A 22149-nucleotide genomic window follows, 5' to 3' on the forward strand; every position below is an offset into this window, starting at 1 on the left:
CAAAGATCTATAACATAAGTTAGAGGAAAAAAATCAAGGTATACAATCATGAATGGTCTCCTATATGTGTGGGATAGACACATACACAAACACACATGTATATATATACAAACACACACACACACACACACACACACACATATATGCAAATTCTAAAATAAACCCACAAGAAGCCTTGAAGAGTAGTTACCTTTGGAGAGAGGAATATGGAGGAAGGAAAAGAGGGAAAGCTTTTACTTAATATCTTGTACTAATATGTACAGTATGGATTTACTGCCTATTTACATCCATTAATGATATTTTAAAATTATCAGCAGACTTTACACAGATTGTAGAGTCATGGGTTAATATTTGTTTATGTATCTTGCCTCAACTTAGTCCTTTTCTATGTATTTTCTTTAATTGCTTTGATAAAAAGAATAAACATTTAACTTTTATATGGAGTTACATCTGAACTAACCTGAAAAAACATCCCTAGTATTTAAAGGGAAAGAGAAAAGTTGCAAAGTGAAATTTTTCATTAAAAAAAAAACCTGGGGAAGAATACATATCACATTATAACATTAGATGGGCAGGATTGGTGAAGCAGGACAAAAAACCTCTTTTTTAAAGTAAAAAAATCTAATAAGGTAAAAAAATTAAACATAAAATATTGCCAAGGAGCCATAGGGGGCCTGTTTTACTTCCCTATGGCTGCTGTAACAAATTACCACAAACTTGGTGGCTTAAAGCAACACGTTTATTACCTTATAGCTCTGAGGCCAGAAGTACAAAATGGGTCTCACTGAGCTTAAATCAAGGTGTTGTCAAGGCTGTACTCCTCTTGGGCACTCCAGGAAAGAATCTGTGTTCTTGCTCTTTCTAGCTTCCAGAGGCTGCTTGCATTCCTGGACCCAGGCCATTTTCAGAGTGAACAATGCCAGTCCCATTGTTCTCATTTGGTATCATTCTGACACTCTTTTTTCCCATTTTTAATGACCTTTGTGATTACACTGGGCCCACCGAATAATCCAGGAAAATCTCCCTGTCATGGTGTCAACTGATGAGCAACCTTAATTCAACCCCCAACCTCAATTCCCATTTGCCATGGAAGGATACTTTTGTGAAGACTCCAGAGGTTAGGACACGGAACTTTGGGAACAACCATTATTCTGCCTAAGAATGTCAGGACACCAGCCACTTCCGGGACTACACAATGATGGTCCCAACATGAGCCACAGAAGCTGGAAGGCTAGTAATTTATCTGGAGAAGCTGAATGTGGCTTTATAATCTCAGTCTAATCATATGTCTAGTAGAGTCTAAAGGAAAACCTGTTAAGACAGTTTCGTGCCTACGTTGAACCTGGAAGCAAAGAGGACGCCCAATTGTTCAAACCCCTTTTCTCCTCTCCCCCAGTTAAAAATTTGCCAGCCCTATGTTCACACCGGCGCTTCTGCTCTTTTGGGGGAATCCATCTACCAACACAACCACATCCCTAGGGTGAAAACAGGTCCATCTTCAGCACGTTTCCTGAGAAAGTTCTACCACTCACGAGAACCCCTGCTGAAATACCTTCCAATACTCTTCACTGACAGATGGTGTGTGAGGAACGCATACACAAAATCTTCTCTGGAGATTTAGGTAGGAAAAGAAATGGAGAATACAACTTGACTTCAAATAGAAATCCCATGCAAAATTAAGAAGTAAAAGTTAATTTGAAGATAATAAGAGACATTACCTCTACAACGAAACAAGACTGTACCAGTTAGGAATAACCATCTTTTCTAAGGTCTCAAGGGCATGTTTTTGTGAACAAATATATAATTCCCCCCCTAAATTTAATCATCCCTTCTAATTTAATGGCATTAGTAGTATTAGTAGGAAAAGAAATGGAGAATACAACTTGACTTCAAATAGAAATCCCATGCAAAATTAAGAAGTAAAAGTTAATTTGAAGATAATAAGAGAAATTACCTCTACAATGAAACAAGACCATACCAGTTAGGAATAACCATCTTTTCTAAGGTCTCAAGAGCATGTTTTTGTGAACAAATATATAATTCCCTCCTAAATTTAATCATCCCTTCTAATTTCATGGCATTAGTAGTATTCAACTCGGAATTTGAAGATGAGGTCAGAAAGAAAATCCCTATCTGAGAGGAAGCCAATGTGAATCAAGATGGGAGAAATTAATCATGAACAGATTCTACTTAGAGAAGTGGTATGGGTTGTGAGGGAAGTAAGTCAGCACTTAAGTACCTACCTTTGGGCTCCCAGCTCCAGAAGTTTTACTCTTTGAAGTGGAGACAAAATACTGATTAGTTGCATTTCAGAGGGATGGGCAAAGCTTCGAGGTTGAGGTGGCTGTCCCAAAGAAGAGAATCCTGGTTTGGCAAAGAACACAAGGACAGTCTCCTGTTCGGGAAGCCACTTCCTATATTGGATCTACTTGCTATCCGCTAACCGTGGGGGCTCATCACAGTCTCTTAGTAAATATTCACTTGCTGATTGATGTGAGGCTTTTCTCATGTAATGTTCTTTTTAATTTGATTTAAATGTGATATACATGAGAAACCAGGTGACAGCCTGTACAGTAGTTGATTCACAAAGAAATGATGTCAGGAGAGAGGGGATGCAGAGGGAGTAGGGTGCACTAAGGTGTGGAAATATTGCATGGCTTTGGGCATGTTAATCTGGTGCAGGGCAACCGAGAAACACAATTCCTATATCATTTTAAGGCAACATAAAGAGCTCCTTTTGTCTGCATGGGGCTCTTTATGTAATGTGGGTGTGTGTATTGGGTTGGGGCGATAAACAAGGAACATGTGTGCCTTTCTCCAAGCGGGCCTACTAGAACATTCCTGTCACCCCTGCCTTCCTCTCTCTCATTTCCGCCCTCTGTATGCACCATGTGGAAAGAAGGGAAGCAACAAAGCCCAACTCAAACTACACTCAGTAAAAAGCCAAGTATCCTTGTGCAGTTAGCATATGTTACTTAAATATGTTACTGTTGTGCTTGATTCAGCAGCACATAGATTAAAATGGGAAAGATACAGATTCGCATGGCCCCTGTGTAAGGATGATAGGCAAATTTGCAAACTGCTCCCTATTTTTGTATGTTAACTAACTAGAATTAAAATTAAAACTAGGGGTGCCTGGGTGGCTCAGTTGGTTAAGCATCTCCCTTCGGCTTGGGTCATGATCCCGGGGCCCTGGGATCGAGCCCCAGGTCGGGCTCCTTGCTCAGCAGGGAGTCTGCTTCTCCCTCTGTCTCTCCGCCTGGCTTGTACTTCTTCTCCTTCTCCCTCTCTCGCAAATAAATAAATAAATCTTAAAAAAATAAAAACTTAAAAAAATGAGTATGTTGCTGGAGCTGATGACATATCCCCAAAAGGTTATGTAATCTGCTTGTGAAATGCACAACAAAGAAAGGTTATATCTTTATTGGCAATTGTAAGCCACACACCTCTGGTTTTTCCCCTGTACTCAGAGCGACTGTATATCAACTTGTCCATCAACTTTGGAGTCCAGAACAAAGGGCACATGAACTAAAAGAGAGAAAGAGTTTTATCCTGTTAAAGAATAAAAGAAGGTCAATCTAGTGACTTCTCTAAAGCTTTATTTCCTGAGCTAAGAGCAAGGAAATATATTTAGCATTCAAAATCTAATGGTACCATGCTTTGTTTTCTCTTTGCCAAATAAGGTTTAAGTCAAGACTTATCTTTTTTGTCTGTGGATTCTTATTGCTGGAAATTTTGCATGTGTTCTATGCTTACCCTGACTATAGGTCAAAACTAGTTAAATGTCCTTCAGCAAGAAAGAACATGTTGAGAAATCGCAAATCATTGCTGTGTCTACATTTCTACTATAAAAGTTAAATATTTTTTCTAAGTCAAAGATTATTATTTTCAATCACTTCTTTTAATGAAAGTCATTTAGTGAAGCTACTCCAAAGCTAGGAAAACATGAAAATTCTGTCTTTTTTTCTTATTCTATTATGCAGAAGCAATTAGAATTCAGTCCCTGCTCTAACTTGCAGAGACCCCTAACTTACTACAGAACTAGATTTTTTGGTGTATTTTGTCTTTATTGGACAATATCTAATGGGTTTTTTAAAAAGACTTTTTTCATTTATTTGAGAGAGAGAGAGAGAGAGAACATGAATGAATTGTGGGCAGAGTCAGAGGGAGAGGGAGAAGCAGACTCCCTCCTCCAAGGAGCCCTGGGATGTGGGGCTCACTCCTAGGACCCTGAAATCCTAACTTGAGTCACCCAGGTGCCCCATAGATTTGTTAATTATTCTTTGGAAATCAAGAGGTAGTTAAAGAAGACCAAGTGGGGGGGGAGTAGAGAAAATAATTACTCAGGTGAGGAAGTCTGCAGACTTAGTTTGAAGGCTGTAATTTATTAACTGCATAACTTTGGGCAATAGATTAATCTGAATCACCTCTCTGATCTGAATGATAGGAGTTACAGATGATTTGAAGGAATGGTAACTGTAAAGCCCTAGTATGGAATACTTAGTATACTAGTATACTGATTAGGTCCTAAAAAGGACTCTGGAGTTAGACTGCTTGGGTTCAAATCCCAGCTCAAATGCCTAATGCACCATAAACAGCAGTAAGTTCCGAAACCTCTCTGTGCATCACTTCACCGTCTATAAAATGTAGACAAAAGTAGCACCTACCCACAGAGTTACAATGATTCAATGAGCTAGGATATAAAGAACACATAGAGCAGACTATGTAAGAGCTAGTTTTTATGCTGAGTGGTTTTCATATTGAAATTGGTTAATGATCATCCCATTAACAGAATAATTTGTCACATATCATACTTGAATGTGACCATCAAGAATGAGAAGAGAAAAACCTTAAAGGGTAACAACCTAAACTATATATGCCCACAGAGCTTACTGTCTACACTCACTAATGTGACTTTCTTACTTCAAACTTTGTTGTCGTCACCTTAACTTGCTGTTTCAGCACACTCTTGCCCAAGAAGGTAATAGTTGCAAATGACTTTATTGCTCATTCTGGGAACTTCCTGAAAGACATATTACTCCCTGCCAGACTCTGAATTCCTTGCCTTAAAATCCTCACCTTGTTGGGGTGACCAATCCTAAATCATGACATCACCATCCTTACATAATCCTAACCAAGACTTCCTCACCAAAAAGGCCTTCCTTGAGCCAGACTCGAATATCTCATAACATCCTGGCTTCACCTCCCCACCCCAAATTCTGTCAAGGTTGCTGTCTTTTACTGCAGTAAGAATAAGCTCAGCTTTGTCTTATCAGCAATTCATCCCGGTGATATCTACAGAGAGCCGACATTCCACGTGGATTAGTGAACTGAAGTTTGGAACCAGAATGACAAGGGAGGAGTTGAAGTCAGAGCTCTGGCACTTGGACAAGTCACTAATTTTTAGGTGCGTCTTCTAATTTTCAGGTGTGTAATGTATGTGTATAAAATATACATGTAAATGTATAGTGTGTACACAAGGGCTTATGTGGTAAAGAACACTTAATAAATGTTTCTTACGTTGCCCTTCCTTTGCTTTTAGGTTGCCTGCTGGGGAGGGGTAAACTGGGTAAATGACTATACTGTCTGCTCAAGCCATCACTTCCAGGTAAACTCTTGTGGGCCCCGAGTCAGCCACCATATGAATTCAGCCTGTGATGTGAAGACCATGGAGGATGGGGGTATTTGTTCCTGCCCGGCACCATAGTTAGTTTTCTCTCTCTCTTTTCTTTTTTCTTTCTTTCTTTCTCCCTTCTTTCCTCCCTCTTTCCCTCCCTCCCTCCCTCCCTTCCTTTCTTTCTTCCTTAAGATTGGTTCATTTATTTTAGAGAGTGAAAAAGAGCACACACACGAACAGGAGGAGCAGAGGGAGAGGAAGAGAGAGAATCTCAAGCAGACTCTGCATTGAGCACAGAGACCAGTGCAGGGCTTGGTCTCATGGCCCCAAGGTCACAACCTAAGAGAAATTAACCAACTACACCACCCTGATGCCCCATGATAGTTTTCTGATGGGAAAGCAGGTGGGACCCAGAGCAAGTATTAAACTGTTTTCAGGGTGTCTGGGTGGCTCAGTCTGTTGAGCATCTGCCTTTGGTTCAGGTCAAGATCCCAGAGCCCCGGGACTGAGACCCCGCATTGGGCTCCTAGCTCAGCAAGGAGTCTGCTTCTACTTCTGTTCCTTTCCCTGCCTGTTTATTTAATAAATAAATCTTAAAAAAATAAACTGTTTTTATCTGCAGAGAGATAGTAACTGATCCAAAATCCTGTGGCTGGAGGGCAGAGGAGGACCAGCACTCAGCTCCTTCGTTCCTCAGAACCTTGTGGGCTTGCGTGAGGTGTGCTATAAGGTCATCTCCCGGGTCTTCATCACTCTGTGCACTGCCTCTTCTCCTCCTCCTTTCTCACTTCCTGTGCCAGTTAGTGCTTCCTTGACTCTCAGGTCCAAATTTACCCTTTTCACCTGCGGGTGGGAAAATGGGTCAGGACCCTTGAAATTGTCTTCTACTAGCTGCACGGTGTTCAGTTCCGTAAGAGGTGTTTGAAGAGACACTGCCGGAGGACAGGATTTCCTACCACGGTCTGATGTTCTGATGTGTTTGCCCAGCAGGCTCATTTAGATGCTGGGCTTCACTAATGCTGCTTCTTCAGCATGCAAGTCCCACAGTGCACAGAAGCGGGCCCCATCTATTGTCCAGAAGTTTGCCTGGCACTCATCTTGAATGGTTTTACAGCAGGGTAAATTTACCCTGGGAGAGATTTTCCCCAGCAAGTTACCAGTGGGTTTCCGGCAACTTCTGCTGGCATGATACCACAACGACTTCTCTTTCATCCACTTAGTCATGACCCGGAATTCTCAAAAAGATCTGGATTTCAGCATTCAGGGAGGGGTATTTGAATTCCAGTTAACACACAGTGTTATATTAGTTTCAGGTGTACAACAAAGTGATGCAACACCTCCATACATCACCTGGTGCTCATCCCAAGTGCCCTCCTTAATCCCCACCACCTGTTTCTCCCATACCCGCCCCCACCTCCCCTCTGGTAACCATCAGTTTGTTCTCTAGAGTTAAGAGTCTGTTTCTTGGTTTGCTTCTTTCTTTTTTTCCCTTCACTCATTTGTTTTGCCTCTTAAAATCCACATATGAGTGAAATCCTGTGGAATTGTCATTACCTGACTTATTTTGCTTACCATAATATTCTCTAGCTCCATTCACCTTCCTGCAAATGGCAATATTTCATTCTTTCCTACAGCTGGGGGGATGGGCAAAGGGAGAGGGAGAGAGAGAGAATCTTAAGGAGGCGCCACACCTAGCCTGGAGCCCATAACAGGGCTCAATCTCAGGACCCTAAGATCACCACCTGAGCTGAAATCAAGAGTCAGACACTTAACTGACTGAACCACCCAGGCGCGCCTGAGCTTTTAAAGAATTTAAGTTCACATATATCTTGCTTTCACATAAACTTATTTTCTTCCAAAGTTCTGTCTATAAGAGACAAAAGGCAAATGTATATAAGAGAAATTCATTTCTCCCTCTAATACATCTTTGACTTTTATTTATTGACAAGAAACACCCTTGTTTCATTATCTTAAAAAAACATTTGCCATCACTCAGCCCCAATATACATTACAAAGCATGCCAGAGTTTCTGATAGTAACCCGTCACAATGATTGCAATCTCCTTCCTCAATAAAATGTGTATGTTTAAGAAACAAACTGAAGGTTTTGGAGGGGAGGGGAGTGGGGGGATGTGTGAGCCTGGTGGTGGGTATTCAGGAGGGCACTTATTGCATGGGGCACTGGGTGTGATTTATAAACAATGAATCTTGGAACACTGAAAAAATAAAATTAAATTTAAAAAAAAGAAAAAAAATTAAGTTTAAAAAAACTAACTTCGAGGAACAAAACAGGTCATGAACAAAATATATGTAGAAATAATTTATGAAAGGAGGAATAATTAGCATTTATTTCTAAAATTGCTTCCCCATCTGTACTAACCTCTCATTGACTGAAGTTATTTTTGCATTTTTAAAAAGATTTTATTTATTTATTTGACAGAGAAGGAGATTACAAGTAGGCAGAGAGGCAGGCAGAGAGAGAGAGAGAGGGGGAAGCAGGCTCCCTGCCGAGCAGAGAGCCCGATGCGGGGCTCAATCCCAGGACCCTGAGATCATGACCTGAGCTGAAGGCAGAGGCTTTAACTCACTGAGCCACCCAGGCGCCCCTATTTTTGCATTCTTTTAACCCACAAGGCAGCTGCCCTTTGATCATGTTTCTCATTCTTTTTAATACTTCTAAGTCTTTTATACTGATGCCAAAGTATCAGATGCAACAGTGAATATCTATCTTTGAGAATACAGCAAGAGAGTGGCTCCTCTGTGGCTCAGTCAGCTGGGTGTCAGAATCTTGGTTTCACCTGAGGCCATGATCCTGGGGTCCTGGGATTGAGCCCTGGGTAGGGGCTCCCTGCTAGTGGGGAGTCTGCTTGTCTCCCTCTTCCTCTATTCCTCCCCCTGCTCATGCTCTCTCTCTCTAAAATAAGTTTTAAAAAATGGATACAGCAAGCTAATTTACTGTAGGATAAAATGTAATTATTAAACAGTTTTAGTGAGCATAACTAACATACAATGAATTTCACATACTTAAAGAGTACATTCTGATGGCTTTTGACAGATGTACACAGATCACCAATCAAGATAAAGAGTATTTCGGCACACCTGGGTGGCTCAGTTGGGTGAGCACACCCCTTAGGCTTGGGTCATGATCCCGGAGTCCTGGGATAGACCCCAGATAGGACTTCCGGCTTGGCGGGGAGCCTGCTTCTCCCACCTCCCGCTCTTGCATGCGCTCACTCTCTCTCTCTCCCTCTCAAATAAATAACATCTTTTTTATATAAAAGATGTTATTTATTTATTGGACAGAGAGAGAGAGATCACAAGTAGGCAGAGAGGCAGGCAGAGAGGAGGAAGCAGGCTCCCCGCTAAGCAGAGAGCCCAATGCAGGGCTCCATCCAAGGACCCTGAGACCATGACCTGAGCCGAAGGCAGAGGTTTAACCCACTGAGCCACCCAGGTGCCCCACAAATAAATAAAATCTTAATAAAAAATGATAAAGAATATTTCCTTCCCCCAAAGCTTCTTCATATCCCTTTGTAATCTTTCCCTCCTGCACTCTTCATCCCCTTTCCCCAGGCAAGCACTGCTGTATTTTTTTGTTGCTGGTGATTATTTTGCATATTTCAGAGTTTTATACAAGTGGAATCACGTAGTACATACTCATTTCTGTTTGTTTGTTTTTTAATACAGCAAAGGTATTTTGAAATTAATCCTTATTACTGTATGTACCACTAGCACATTCCTTTTTATTGTTTTTAAAAATATTTTATTTTTACGTCATCTCCACATCCAATGTAGGGCTCAATCTCACAAGCCCAAGATCAAGAGTTGCATGCTCTACCCACTGAACCTGTCAGGCGCCCCTCCTTTTTATTGTTTAATAATATACCACCACATGATACATCACAATTTTTTAAGTTCATTCATTGATGGACATTTGGTATATTTCTAGGGTTTGTAAAGCTGCTATGAACATTTATATCCAAATCTTCATGTAGATGTAGGCTTTTATTTTTCTTTCATTGGACAAGTAACTAAAAGAGGAATAACTGAATCATATGGCTGGCATATGTTTAATTATTTGATAAAGTGTTAACTTTTCTTAAGTGATTGCACTGTTTTATATACACGGGAAGAGTTCCAGTTGCTCCACATCCTTGCCAAAACTTGGTGTGCAGTAGAAGCTTCTGATGATTTTAATTTGCATTTCCTTGAACTAATGATGTTGAACATCTATCAGCTTGACATCCATTTATCTTCTTTGATGAAGTATTGATTCAATTTTTTTGCCCATTTTTAAATTGGGTTGTTTTCATATTATTGAGATTTGAGAGCTTTTTTTTTTCCCAATTTATTTATTTTCAGAAAAACAGTATTCATTATTTTTTCACCACACCCAGTGCTCCATGCAAGCTGTGCCCTCTATAATACCCACCACCTGGTACCCCAACCTCCCACCCCCCCGCCACTTCAAACCCCTCAGACTGTTTTTCAGAGTCCATAGTCTCTCATGGTTCACCTCCCCTTCCAATTTACCCAAATTCCCTACTCCTCTCTAACGCCCCTTGTCCTCCATGCTATTGGTTATGCTCCACAAATAAGTGAAACCATATGATAATTGACTCTCTCTGCTTGACTTATTTCACTCAGCATAATCTCTTCCAGTCCCGTCCATGTTGCTACAAAAGTTGGATATTCATCCTTTCTGATGGAGGCATAATACTCCATAGTGTATATGGACCACATCTTCCTTATCCATTCGTCCGTTGAAGGGCATCTTGGTTCTTTCCATAGTTTGGCGACTGTGGCCATTGCTGCTATAAACATTGGGGTACAGATGGCCCTTCTTTTCACGACATCTGTATCTTTGGGGTAAATACCCAGGAGTGCAATTGCAGGGTCGTAGGGAAGCTCTATTTTTAATTTCTTGAGGAATCTCCACACTGTTCTCCAAAGAGGCTGCACCAACTTGCATTCCCACCAACAGTGTAAGAGGGTTCCCCTTTCTCCACATCCTCTCCAACACATGTTGTTTCCTGTTTTGTTAATTTTGGCCATCCTAACTGGTGTAAGGTGATATCTCAATGTGGTTTTAATTTGAATCTCCCTGAGGGCTAACAAATTAATATGAGAAGAGAGAAGAACCACATGGTCCTCTCAATTGATGCAGAAAAAGCATTTGACAAAATCCAACATCCGTTCCTGATTAAAACGCTTCAAAGTATAGGGATAGAGGGAACATTCCTGAACCTCATCAAATCTATCTATGAAAGATTTGAGAGCTTTTTTAATGAAGATTTTATTCATTTGAGGGAGAGAGAGAGAGAGCATGCACACAAGCTGGGGGGAGGAGCAGAGGAAGAGGGAGAAGCAGGCTCCCTGCTGAGCAGGGAGCTCAATGTGAGACTCATTCCCAAGACCCTGGGATCATGACCTGAGCTGAAGGCAGACGTTTAACCCACTGAGCCTCTCAGGTGTCCCGAGATTTGAGAGTTCTTTACATATTCTAGATACTAGTCATTTATCAGATATGCGATTTACATCAATTCTCTCCCAATCTGCAGCTTGTCTTTTTATTCTCTTAATAATGTTTTTTAAAGAACAGAAGTTCTTAATTTAATTGAATTCCAACTGATCATTTCTTTAATGTATCGTAGTTTGTGTCATATCTAAGAAAACAACACCTAATGTCACAGGTATTTTATTTCATGTTTTTCTAGAAGTTTTATAGTATAGGTTTTGCACTTTTGTTCCTGATCCATTTCTAGCTAATTTTTAGTACATGGTGTGAGGTATAATGTTTGCTTTTTTGCATAACGATATCCAACTGTTCTAGCACAATTTGTTGAATAAACTAATCTTGCTGTGCTGTATTGCCATGGCACCTATGTAAAAAATCAACTGACCATCTAAGTAGGTATGGGGGTCTATATATGGATTTCCTATCTTCATCAGTTGATATGTTTATGAATCTTTATACCAATACCAACTGCAACTTTACGAGTCCTGAATTCAAGTGATAAAGGTCTCCAACTTTTCTCCTCTTTTTGCAAGTTGTTTTGAGTATTCTAGGTTATTTGTATTTTGTTTTTTAATTTACTTTTGAGAGAGAAAGAGAGTAAGCAAGAGAGAGAGAGAGAGAGAGAGAGAGAGAGAGACGGAGCACAAGTGGTGGAGAGAGGCAGAGGAGAGGGAGAAGACTCCCTAGTGAGCAGAGAGCCCCATGGGGGACTCGATCCCAGGATCCAGGATCATGACCTGAGCTGAAGGCAGAAGCTTAACCAAATGAGCCACCCAGGTGTCCTGGTTATTTGTATTTTAATATAAATTTTAGAACTATCTTGTTAAGTTTCACAAATTATAATGCTTGGATTTTAACTGGGTTGCTTTGAATTGATGTCTTTATAATACTAAGTCTTCTAAGACAGGAATGTGGTATTATTTCTCCTTTTATTTAGGTCATTTTTAATTTCTCTAAGCAGTGTTTGTTACATTTTCAGTCTGCAAGTATCACACATCTTTTGTCAGATTCTTTCATAGTTATTTTATATTTCTTGTGCCCCTGTAAAAGATATTTTTATAATTTCAGTTTCCAATTTTTAATTGCTACTATATAGAAATGTAATTATTTTCTGTATTGATCTTATACTCTACAACTTATTGAACCCACTTATTAAAGTACCTTTTTTGTTATTTCATAAGATTTTTTTACATAGGAAAGTATATTATTTGTGAATAAAGACAGTTTTATTCTTCCCTTCCAATGTGGATGCCTTTTGCTTCTCTTACCTTCTTGCACTGGCTACAATGTCCAGTATAATTTTGAGCAGAATTGGTAAGGGGCAATATTCTTGCCTTGTTCCTGATGTTAGAGAGAAAGCATTCAGTCTTTCACCATTATGTATAAGGTTAGTTGCATTTTTTTCATAGATGCCTTTTATGAGGTTATGAATGCTCCTTTCTATTCCTAGTTTGTTGAGAGTCTTTACTGATTACTTTTTTAAAAAATATTTTATTTATTTGAGAGAGAGAAAGCACGTGGCAAGAGTGGGTGGAGGGGCTGAGGGACAGGGAGAAGAAAATTCCCTGCTAAGCAGGTAACCAGATGTGGGGCTCGATCCCAGGACCCTGGGTTCATGACCTAAGCTGACATGAAATGCTTAACCTATTGAGCCACCCAGTTGTCCCTTAACTGATTACTTTTTAATATTAAACCAGCCTTGTATTCCTGGGTGAACCTAACTTGATCATGATTTATTATCCTTCTTATATATTACTGGATTCAATTTTCTATTGCAATCACAGGGCTTAACTATTATGTTTCCTGTTTTTTGGTGATTATTGTCCTTCATTGCTTAATGACCAATGTTTTGAAAACTGTTGTTTCATAACTTTGTTCCTGTAAATCCAGACCCTGTTACTCCATCTCGGCTAGAAACAGAAATCCAAATGATGGGTTAGCATAAACTCTAAAGGAATCATGGCAAAAATGGTCTCTTTTAGTCTGCAAATCAATCAAGGTGTATGTTTCCATACTAAGTCACAGCAGAGACTCAGGAACAGAATAAATGGAAATAAAAATCCAAGGCTCAGGAGACATCTTCAGGTTTGAGGAAGTTAGACTTTGATGGTGCTGCTAACACTTCTATTTGAAAAATAAATATCTAAGGAAAGTAGAAATAGCTTCTCTTCTGTTGGTATTATTTACATTTCTTTTTTTAATGTCATGTTAGTCATAATACAGTACATCATTAGTTTTTGGTGTAATGTTCCACGGTCCGTTAGTTGCAACCCTAACCCTAACTCTTTCCACAATTTGGCTATTGTGGACATTGCTGCTGTGAACATTGGGGTACATGTATCTCTTCTTTTCAGTACATCTGTATCTTTGGGGTAAATACCCAGCAATACAATTGCTGGGTGTAGGGTAGCACCATTTTTAACATCTTGAGGAAGTCAAGGGTGGTATCATATAGCTTAAAAGAGATTCAATATTCATAGAATTGCTCACCACAGAAATTTAACTTTTAAGATAAGCATACTTGTTACTGGTTGTTACATAAGCTCAAGAATAGTTCAACTTTGAGAATATATTCCAACTACTCCAATCTTTTTTTCTTGAAAAGTTAAGAATTCCTTAGTTATTTATTGCTGGTACCACTGCCACAATTTACAAGGCAATATACCTGATGTAATGAAAATAAAAAGAAAAAGACAAAGCTACAACAGATAAAAGACCTCAGGAATGTACATCTAATCGACACTACATTGCATTAAACAGTAGCTGCACTTTTTGCAAACTGTGGTTATGATAGCCCTGAACAAGAAGAGTTTCCTGTTTAAGCTGCAGTAACTTTTCTGACTATGGATCATCATTCCTTTTGTGGCAGATTTTTACAGTTCCTCTAATGCATTTGGGATGACTGTCTTAAAGTAACCTGCAGCTTTCCTGACAACTCCTCGCTCTCTCTCCTGCTAAGAACTGTAACCCTTTTCTTCTGAAAAATTTTTAGAACCTTCTGCTACCATATGCACCACTTCCACCACCAGATCCATAATCACCACCATAAGGACTGCCCGAGCTTCTTCCACCAAAACTGCCCCCCTTCATGGGTCCGTAATTGAATTGTTGTTGTCCACTATAATTTCCAAAATCATTATAGCTCCCACCACCACCTTATTTACCACCTCCAAAATTTCCTCCTTCATTGTAACCACCATATCCTCCACTACCACCTCCATATCCACCTCCTTGGTTTCCATACCCTGGTCCACCACCACCATAGCCTCCTCTACTACTATAACCAGGACCACCACCATAGTTGCCACTATCACCTCCAAATCCATTTTATCCACCAGCACTTCCTCCATAACTACCTCTGCTGCCACCACCTCCACCTCCACCACCGTTGCCTCCTCTTCCACCAAAGTTTCCACCATGGCCAAAGTTACCACCACCTCCAAAGTTTTCTTCACAACCCATAAAGTTGCGAGATCCACCTCCACAACCTCTTTGTGATCCAGCATACTGCAATTCTTGTTGAGAAAGCACCTTATTCACTTCATAATTATACCATTTAATAGTGTGGTATTTCTAAACAACTATTTTATCAACTGTATCATGATCATGTATCAAAAGTTACAAAAGCAACTCCTCTCTTTTTTCCACTCTGTCTTCCATAACTTTTATGGTCTCAATCTTGTCATACTTTTCAAAGTAGTCTCTCAAATTATATTCTTCTATATCTTTTTTAACACTACCAACAAAAATTTCCTTCACTGTTAGATGAGCACCAGGCTTTACAGAATCCTTGTTAAAAACAACTCTCTTTGGTTCCACCGCACGCCCATCAACCTTGCGTGGTTGATTGCTGCGTCCACCTTTTCAACACAAGAGTAAGTCACAAAACCAAAACCCTTAGAACGTTTTGTTTGGGGGTCTCTCATCACCACACAATCTGTAAGTGTACCCCATTTTTCAAAATGTTCTCTTAAACTACCACCTGTATTTTCAAAGCTCAAACCACCAATAAACAGTTTTTTCAACTGCTCTTGTTCCTTTGGATCATGGCCCTCCTCCCCCTGGTGGCAGCGGTGATGGCTCGAGTTGGGCCAGGGGCGACTGGGCAGTGGCTCTACCTCCATTTTGAGACTGGACTCACCTCTTTGAACTCAAGTTCAATATGGGACTGAGAGCCCAACTACTCCAATCTTTTTAAACTCCAAGGGAAAATTAAACCTCCCCGGCAAAAACTGTGGTTCCAGAAACATCTGGTGTTTATAAACAGAAGCTTGTATGTGAAGACCATCTCTCCTTAATTTGTTAGCAGTTCAATATTGCACTGACAGACTAACTGGAATGATCTATAAGCTAGAACTTAATTGTGTTGGCCAATGTAGCTACAGAATCACTCTCCTTGAGCATTTATTTTCTTTTCCTAAGGATTTGGATTTAATTTCACTTTTTAATGATGTATTCATTAATTCATATAACTGCTTTTAAAAAGGTCTTGAGATAACAGTCTCAGGATCTACGTGGAAGGCTCAGGCCCAGCAGGAAGAAGACACAGCCACAATAGCTTCCTTTAGATACATTCTTATCTCTGCAGTAACTCACTTTCCCCAAAGTGAACTAAGATTCCTCTGAGAAGGTTGTATAAACCCTTTTTGCTTTCATCATACTTGACTGTTTTACTAGGCAAAGATCCAAGGGAAAGCTACCATCATAATTTTTTAAATCTTAAATTTAATCTCCTTTGAATAGAGTGAGATCTCAGCCACTGGAGCACATTAATTAATATGGCACTTTATACACATGACAGTTGGAGATCTCCTGCTTCACATTTTCCATCAATGAGCTTTCCATTTTTCCAAAATGTAATATTTATGAAGCAGCTAAATTTCTCTCTCAAAAAACCATTAATAGAAAGACAGCATACTTTAAAGAGGTATTTACAAGATTGCATACTTTGAGCTATGGTTTCAGATTGACCTAAATTAAAATCTTGGCTTTATTACTTAACAGCTGTGTAAGTGCTTCAGTTTCCTCATTTGTTCAGTTTATTTTTTCCTGAAGATTTATTTACCCATTTAAGAGAGAGAGAGAGAGAGCAAGGGGGTGGAAGGAGAGGGAGGGAGAGACAGAGATTCTCCAACAGACTCCCCACTGAGCGTGGAGTACTATGTAAGGCTTGACCCCACGACCTCAAGATCATGACCTGACCTCAAATCAAGAGTTAGTCACTCAACTAACTGAGCCACCTAGTCACCATCCCCCCGCCCATGCTTTTAGCTTAAATGTATTTTATTTGTAGATACCCTGACAAGTTTTTTTTTCAAGATTTTATTTATTTATTTGACAGACAGAGATCACAAGTAGGCGGAGAGGCAGGCAGAGAGAGAGAGGAGGAAGCAGGCTCCCTGCTGAGCTGAGAGCCTGATGTGGGGCTTGATCCCAGAACCCTGGGATCATGACCTGAGCCAAAGGCAGAGGCTTTAACCCACTGAGCCACCCAGGTGCCTCCTGACAAGTTTATTTTTTAATTTTTCTTTCTTTCTTTTATTATTATTTTTTTTTTATAAATCACTCCACTTGAGATAAATCAAGGTCAAAAGAAATGAAGAGCTCAAGACGACATCAGTTCCATTTGTCTAAGTCCTGGTGTCATGTGGGTGAAGAGCAGCAGTCAGCGATGACAACAGGTGATACATCCAAAGTCATAGCCAAATTCATTAACATTTTTCCATTTCCACACCATCCTTAAAGAAAATCCTGTGTGGGTTCCCGCCATCCTCAGAATAGTCCCACAGAGCAAGCATGCCCTCTCGGTCCATGTTTTCATCAGAAAAGAACTGGTAGTTTTTGCAGTTAGCAAGAATGTGCTTGATGTGTTCTGTAGCCCCTGTCATAAAAGGTTTCACTCTTTCTGGCTGCTGTTCTTCAAGTATGCCTTTGACTGATTTGATGTAATCTTTCACGTGCTTCTTGTAGGCTTCTTTGGTGCAGCTGGTTTCCGTAAGTGATGGTTCAGGACCAGCGGTGACTCGGTTTTCTGTACCCTCACCCTCGGGGCCTCCTGTGGAGGTGTTTCCACCAATGAACAGGTCATCAGTGTTGCCCTCTGTCCTCCTGACCATCCTCCCCTCCACCTCCAGGCACAGCCCCTGTGTCATCTCCCAGATCTTGTAGATGGTGGACAACATCTCATCCTAGCAGATGAGGTCCCAGGAGATGATCGTGGTGGTGGCTGGAGAAAAAAGGGTGATGGTGCTAGCTTAGCAGAGCTGGGAGCTCTGAGAAGTCGTGGTGCAGCCAGAGCAGTGCTGGCAAGAGGTTGCGGAGGGCGAAAAGAAAGCTCAGTTTCCTCATTCTTAAAAATGGGATATGACTAGTATCTAACTCATGAGACCATGGAAATGAATAAATGAAATTAAATATGCAAAGGGCTTCTCAGTGTGTCTAAAACATGGCAAGTGCTTAAGGAATTACATTTTTCCATCAGATTAAAACCAAAATAGTGGGAATGTTTTTAAAGGAATGTAGGGCTTTTAAAAAGACAAAAAGTTTCTTATTTTCCTGAGAAAATAACAAATAGAAGTAGGCTATTGGAGTTTGGTGACCTTGACCCTCTGAGGATGATCCTGCTCAGTTTCTTTGCTTCTATGTCTTAGCCTGGCCAACTGTTTCTCACGCATACCCAAGCATAAATGGAATAAACGGACTTCCATGTGTCATCACTTGCTTCTCCAGTTGTGCCTATGAGGATCCAGAAAGATCCATGTCATAAACTAAGATGCAAATGGCACCCTTGAGTGTTCAGAGCACTCATGGAACTGCACTTGGAACTAGTTGACATTCATGTGACCATCACTTCTTCCACACTGACCACATCGGGGTTCCAAAAACTCCATGGCAAAGACTAGGATGTGAATGACATATCTTGAGCACACGATGCCTGCAGTCATACTCAGTTTACCTTTATGAACCTCAAACTTAGCTCTATATGAGCATGGATAGAAAGGTGCATGGTGCAGATGGTGATGTGAATGGCACTGGAGTCTGGAGAGCAATCAACAACATATGGAATACTCCAATATATTGTGGCCATTATATACCTCCACAGTAAGAAGCGAAGAGTCCATAAATATCTACCGATAGGTAAGACAGTAAATGGCTCTCCTTCAGTTGTGCAGTGCCCTGAACTGTGCATGGAATAAGTCTACTTTCATGTGGGCATCACTTGTTACAACTTTAAGAACAGAGGAGTCTAGAAAACACCATGGACTGGGCCACATAGTATATGAAATCCATTCATTTGTGCACTGCATGCTTATGTGTATTGAATATATCTACTTTTATTTGGCAATCTCTTACCCCTGCATGAACCACAGGAGGAGATCAGGAATGCACACTGTATATAAAAGTATATGAATGGCACCCTGTGAGTTGTGAAGTGTACCAAAATTTCAAGGAATATTTCATTTCTATCATGCCCTTGGTTACCTCCATATTGACCATATTAGAAGTCCAGAAATATCCATGGCATCAGAGTGTTGTATGAGTGGCAATTTATTTGACACAGAATGAGAGTGTGTGTGCGGCAGGCAGAGGGAGAGGCAGAAGCAGACTCCCTTCTGAGCAGGGAGCCTAGGTGCCCTGATGCAAGTCTTTCTTTGCATGACAAGAGCTTTTAAGATTTACTCTCCTAGCTACTTTCTTTCTTACTTTTTCTTAAAAAAAAAGATTTTATCTATTTAGGGGCACCTGGGTGGCTCAATCCGTTAAGTGGCTACCTTCGGCTCAAGTTGTGATCCCAGGATCCTGGGGTCACTGGGTCCCAGGGTCCTGACTGCTGCTCCCACTACTTGTGCATGCTCTTTCTATCAAACAAATAAAATCTTAAATATAAATTTGTTTATTTGAGAGAGAGAAAGAGAATCAGTGGGGTGGGTGGGGAGGCAGAGGCAGAGGGAGAAACAGACTTCCCGCTGAGCAGGGAGCCATACACAGTACCCTAGGATCATGACATGAGCTGAAGGCAGAGGCTTAATGGACTGTGCCACCCAGGTGCCCCTCTCTTAACTACTCTCAAATATGTAATATAGTATTATTAATGATAGTCACCATACTGTACACAACATTCCCATGACATATTTTATAACTGGAAGTTTGTACCTTTTGATGTCCTTTACCCACTTTACCCACCATCACTCTCCCCCTCAGGCAACTACCAGACTGTTCTCTATACCCCTAAGCTCATTTTTTTTTTAAAGATTCGATACATAAATGAGATCATATGGCATTTATTTTCTTTGGCCTTATTGCACTTAGCAAAATGTCCTCAAGATCCCTCCACACTGGGATGCCTGGGTGGCTCAGTTGGTTGAGCAGCTGCCTTCGGCTCAGGTCATGATCCCAGCGTCCTGGGATTGAGTCCCACATCGGGCTCCTTGCTCGGCAGGGAGCCTGCTTCTCCCTCTGCCTTTGCCTGCCATTCTGTCTGCCTGTGCTCGCTCTCTCTCCCTCGCTCTCTCTGATAAATAAAATCTTTAAAAAAAAAAAAGATCCCTCCACACTGTCAAAAATGGCAAGATTTCATTCATTTTTATGGTTGAATAATATTGGGCCATATATATATTTTAATAATAATATAGTATGTATATACTATATGCAAGAATTATATATACACATGCAGGCGTATTATATGGTGTATTATAGGGAAATACATATATATCTATATTATATATCATGTGTACATATAAGATAAATGATATATAATACATATATCTTACATATATATATACACACACATACACACACAAACATGTAGATACCATATTTTCTTTCTTTAAGTTTTTAATTCCAATTAGTTAACCCACAGTGTCAGTGTCAGGTGTACATTACAGTGATTCAACATTTCCATACATCACCCAGTGCTCATCACAACAACCATACTCCTTAATCCCCATCACCAGTTTAATCCTCCCCTCTGGTAACCATCAGTTTGTTCACTGTAGTTAAGAATCTGTTTACTGGTTTGCCTCTTTTTTTTCCCCTTCACTCATTTGTTTTGTTTCTTAAATTCCACATATGAGTGAAATTGTATGGTATCTGTCTTTCTCTGATGTATTTTGCTTAGCATAGTACTCTCTATCTCCATCTGTGTTAGTGTAAATGGCAATATTTTGTTTTTATGGCTGAGTAATATTACATTGTGTGTGTGTGCATATGCGCACGTGCGCGCGCGCACACACACACACCCCACATCTTCTTTATCCATTCATCCATCAATGGACACTTGGGCTGCTTCCATGTCTTGGTTACTGTAAATAATGCTACTACAAACATCACAGTGCATGTATCCCTTTGGATTAAGTATTTTGGCATTCTTTGGGAAAATACCCAGCAGTACAATTTCTGGATTAGAGGGCAGTTCTATTTTTAATGTCTTGAGGAAGTTCCATACTATTTTCCAGAGTGGCTGCACCAGTTTGCATTCCCACAAACAGTGCACGAGGGATCCCCCTTCTTCACATCTTCACCAACACCTGCTATTTAATGTGTTGTTAATTTCTGCCATTCTGGCAGGTGTGAGGTGATCGCTCACTGTAGTTTTGAATTGCATTTCCCTGATGATGAGTGATGTTGAGCATCTTTTTGTATGTCTGTTGGCCATCTGGATGTCTTCTTTTGAGAAATGTCTACTCATGTCTTCTGCCCATTTTTAATCAGATTATTTGTTTTTTGGGTGCTCAGTTTTACAAGTTCATTATATATTTTGAATACTAAACTTTTATTTGATATGTCATTTGCAAATATCTTCTCCCATTCAGTAGTTTGCTGGTTAGTTTTGTTGATTGTTTCCTTTGCCAAGCAAAAGCTTTTTATTTGATATAATCCCAATGTTTTATTTTTTCTTTTGTTTTCCTTGCCTCAGGGGACCTATCTAGAAAAAAGTTGCTATAGCCAATGTCAGAGAAATTACTGTCTGTGTTCCCTTCTAGGATTTTTATAGTTTCAGGTCACACATTTAGATCTTTAATCCATCTTGAATTTATTTTGTGTATGGTGTAAGACAGTGGTTCAGTTCTTTTGCATGTTGCTCTCCAGTTTTCCCAACACCATTTGTTGAAGAGACTTTTTCCTGATACCACATTTTCTTTAACTGTGTCATCCAGTGATGGACATTTAGGTTGTTTCCATGTCTTGGATATTGTAAATAATGTTACAGTGAACATGAGGGTACGTCTATCTTTTCAAATTAGTGATTTTTATATTTTTTAATTTTTAAAAGATTTTATTTATTTATTTGCTAGAGAGAGAGATCACAAGTAGACAGAGAGGTAGGTAGTGATGGGGAGAACAGGCTCCCCGCTGAGCAGAGAGCCCAATGTGGGGCTCGATCCCAGGACTTTGAGATCATGACCTGAGCTGAAGGCAGAGGTTTAACCCACTGAGCCACCCAGGTGCTTTTTCAAAAAATGATTTTATTTATTTTTGTGAGAGAGAGAGAGGAAGCAGGAGCAGTGGGGAGGGGCAGAGGGAGAAGCAGACTCCCGCTGAGCAGCGAGCTGGAAACAGGGCTCTATTCCAGGACCCTGAGCCAGAGGCAGGTGCTTAACTGAGCCATCCAGGGGCCCCTAACTTAGCACTTTTTAAAAAAAAGATTTTATTTATTTATTTAACAGAGATCACAAGTAGGCAGAGCAGCAGACAGAGAGAGGGGGAGAATCAGGCTCCCTGCTGAGCAGAGAGCCTGATGTGGGGCTTGATCCCAGGACCCTTGGACCATGACCTGAGCTGAAGGCAGAGGCTTAACCCTCTGAGCCAACCAGGCGCCCCTAAATTAGCACTTTTTTAAAAAGATTTATTTATTTATTTTAGGGGGAAGAGACAGAAGGAGAGGGAGAGAGAGTCCTAAGCAGACTCCACACTGAACACAGAGCCTGATATGGGGCATGATCTCACAACCCTGAGATCACGACCTGAGCAGAAATCAAGAGTTGGATCCTTAATCAATTGCCACCGAGGCACCC

General features: G+C 40.4%; 1 protein-coding gene, 1 non-coding gene and 1 pseudogene across 2 annotated transcripts; 1 reads left to right on the plus strand and 2 right to left on the minus strand.

Moving 5' to 3' along the window:
* Nucleotides 1-2992: 2992 nt before the first annotated feature.
* LOC122897817 lies at nucleotides 2993-3094 on the plus strand. Its single transcript, XR_006382654.1, has one exon. It is a non-coding gene; the product is annotated as a U6 spliceosomal RNA (small nuclear RNA).
* A 10952-nt stretch (nucleotides 3095-14046) lies between these two features.
* On the minus strand, nucleotides 14047-15258 carry LOC122897014 (annotated as a pseudogene).
* Nucleotides 15259-16845: 1587 nt separating this feature from the next.
* LOC122897104 (translationally-controlled tumor protein-like) lies at nucleotides 16846-17331 on the minus strand. The gene has a single exon (XM_044235262.1). It carries the CDS (start codon nucleotides 17314-17316, stop codon nucleotides 16846-16848), a length of 471 nt encoding a protein of 156 aa, XP_044091197.1. The 5' UTR covers nucleotides 17317-17331.
* Nucleotides 17332-22149: the final 4818 nt, after the last annotated feature.

This window comes from Neovison vison, chromosome X, assembly GCF_020171115.1.
Source record: "Neovison vison isolate M4711 chromosome X, ASM_NN_V1, whole genome shotgun sequence".
In the NCBI taxonomy this organism is placed as follows: Eukaryota; Metazoa; Chordata; class Mammalia; order Carnivora; family Mustelidae; genus Neogale; species Neogale vison.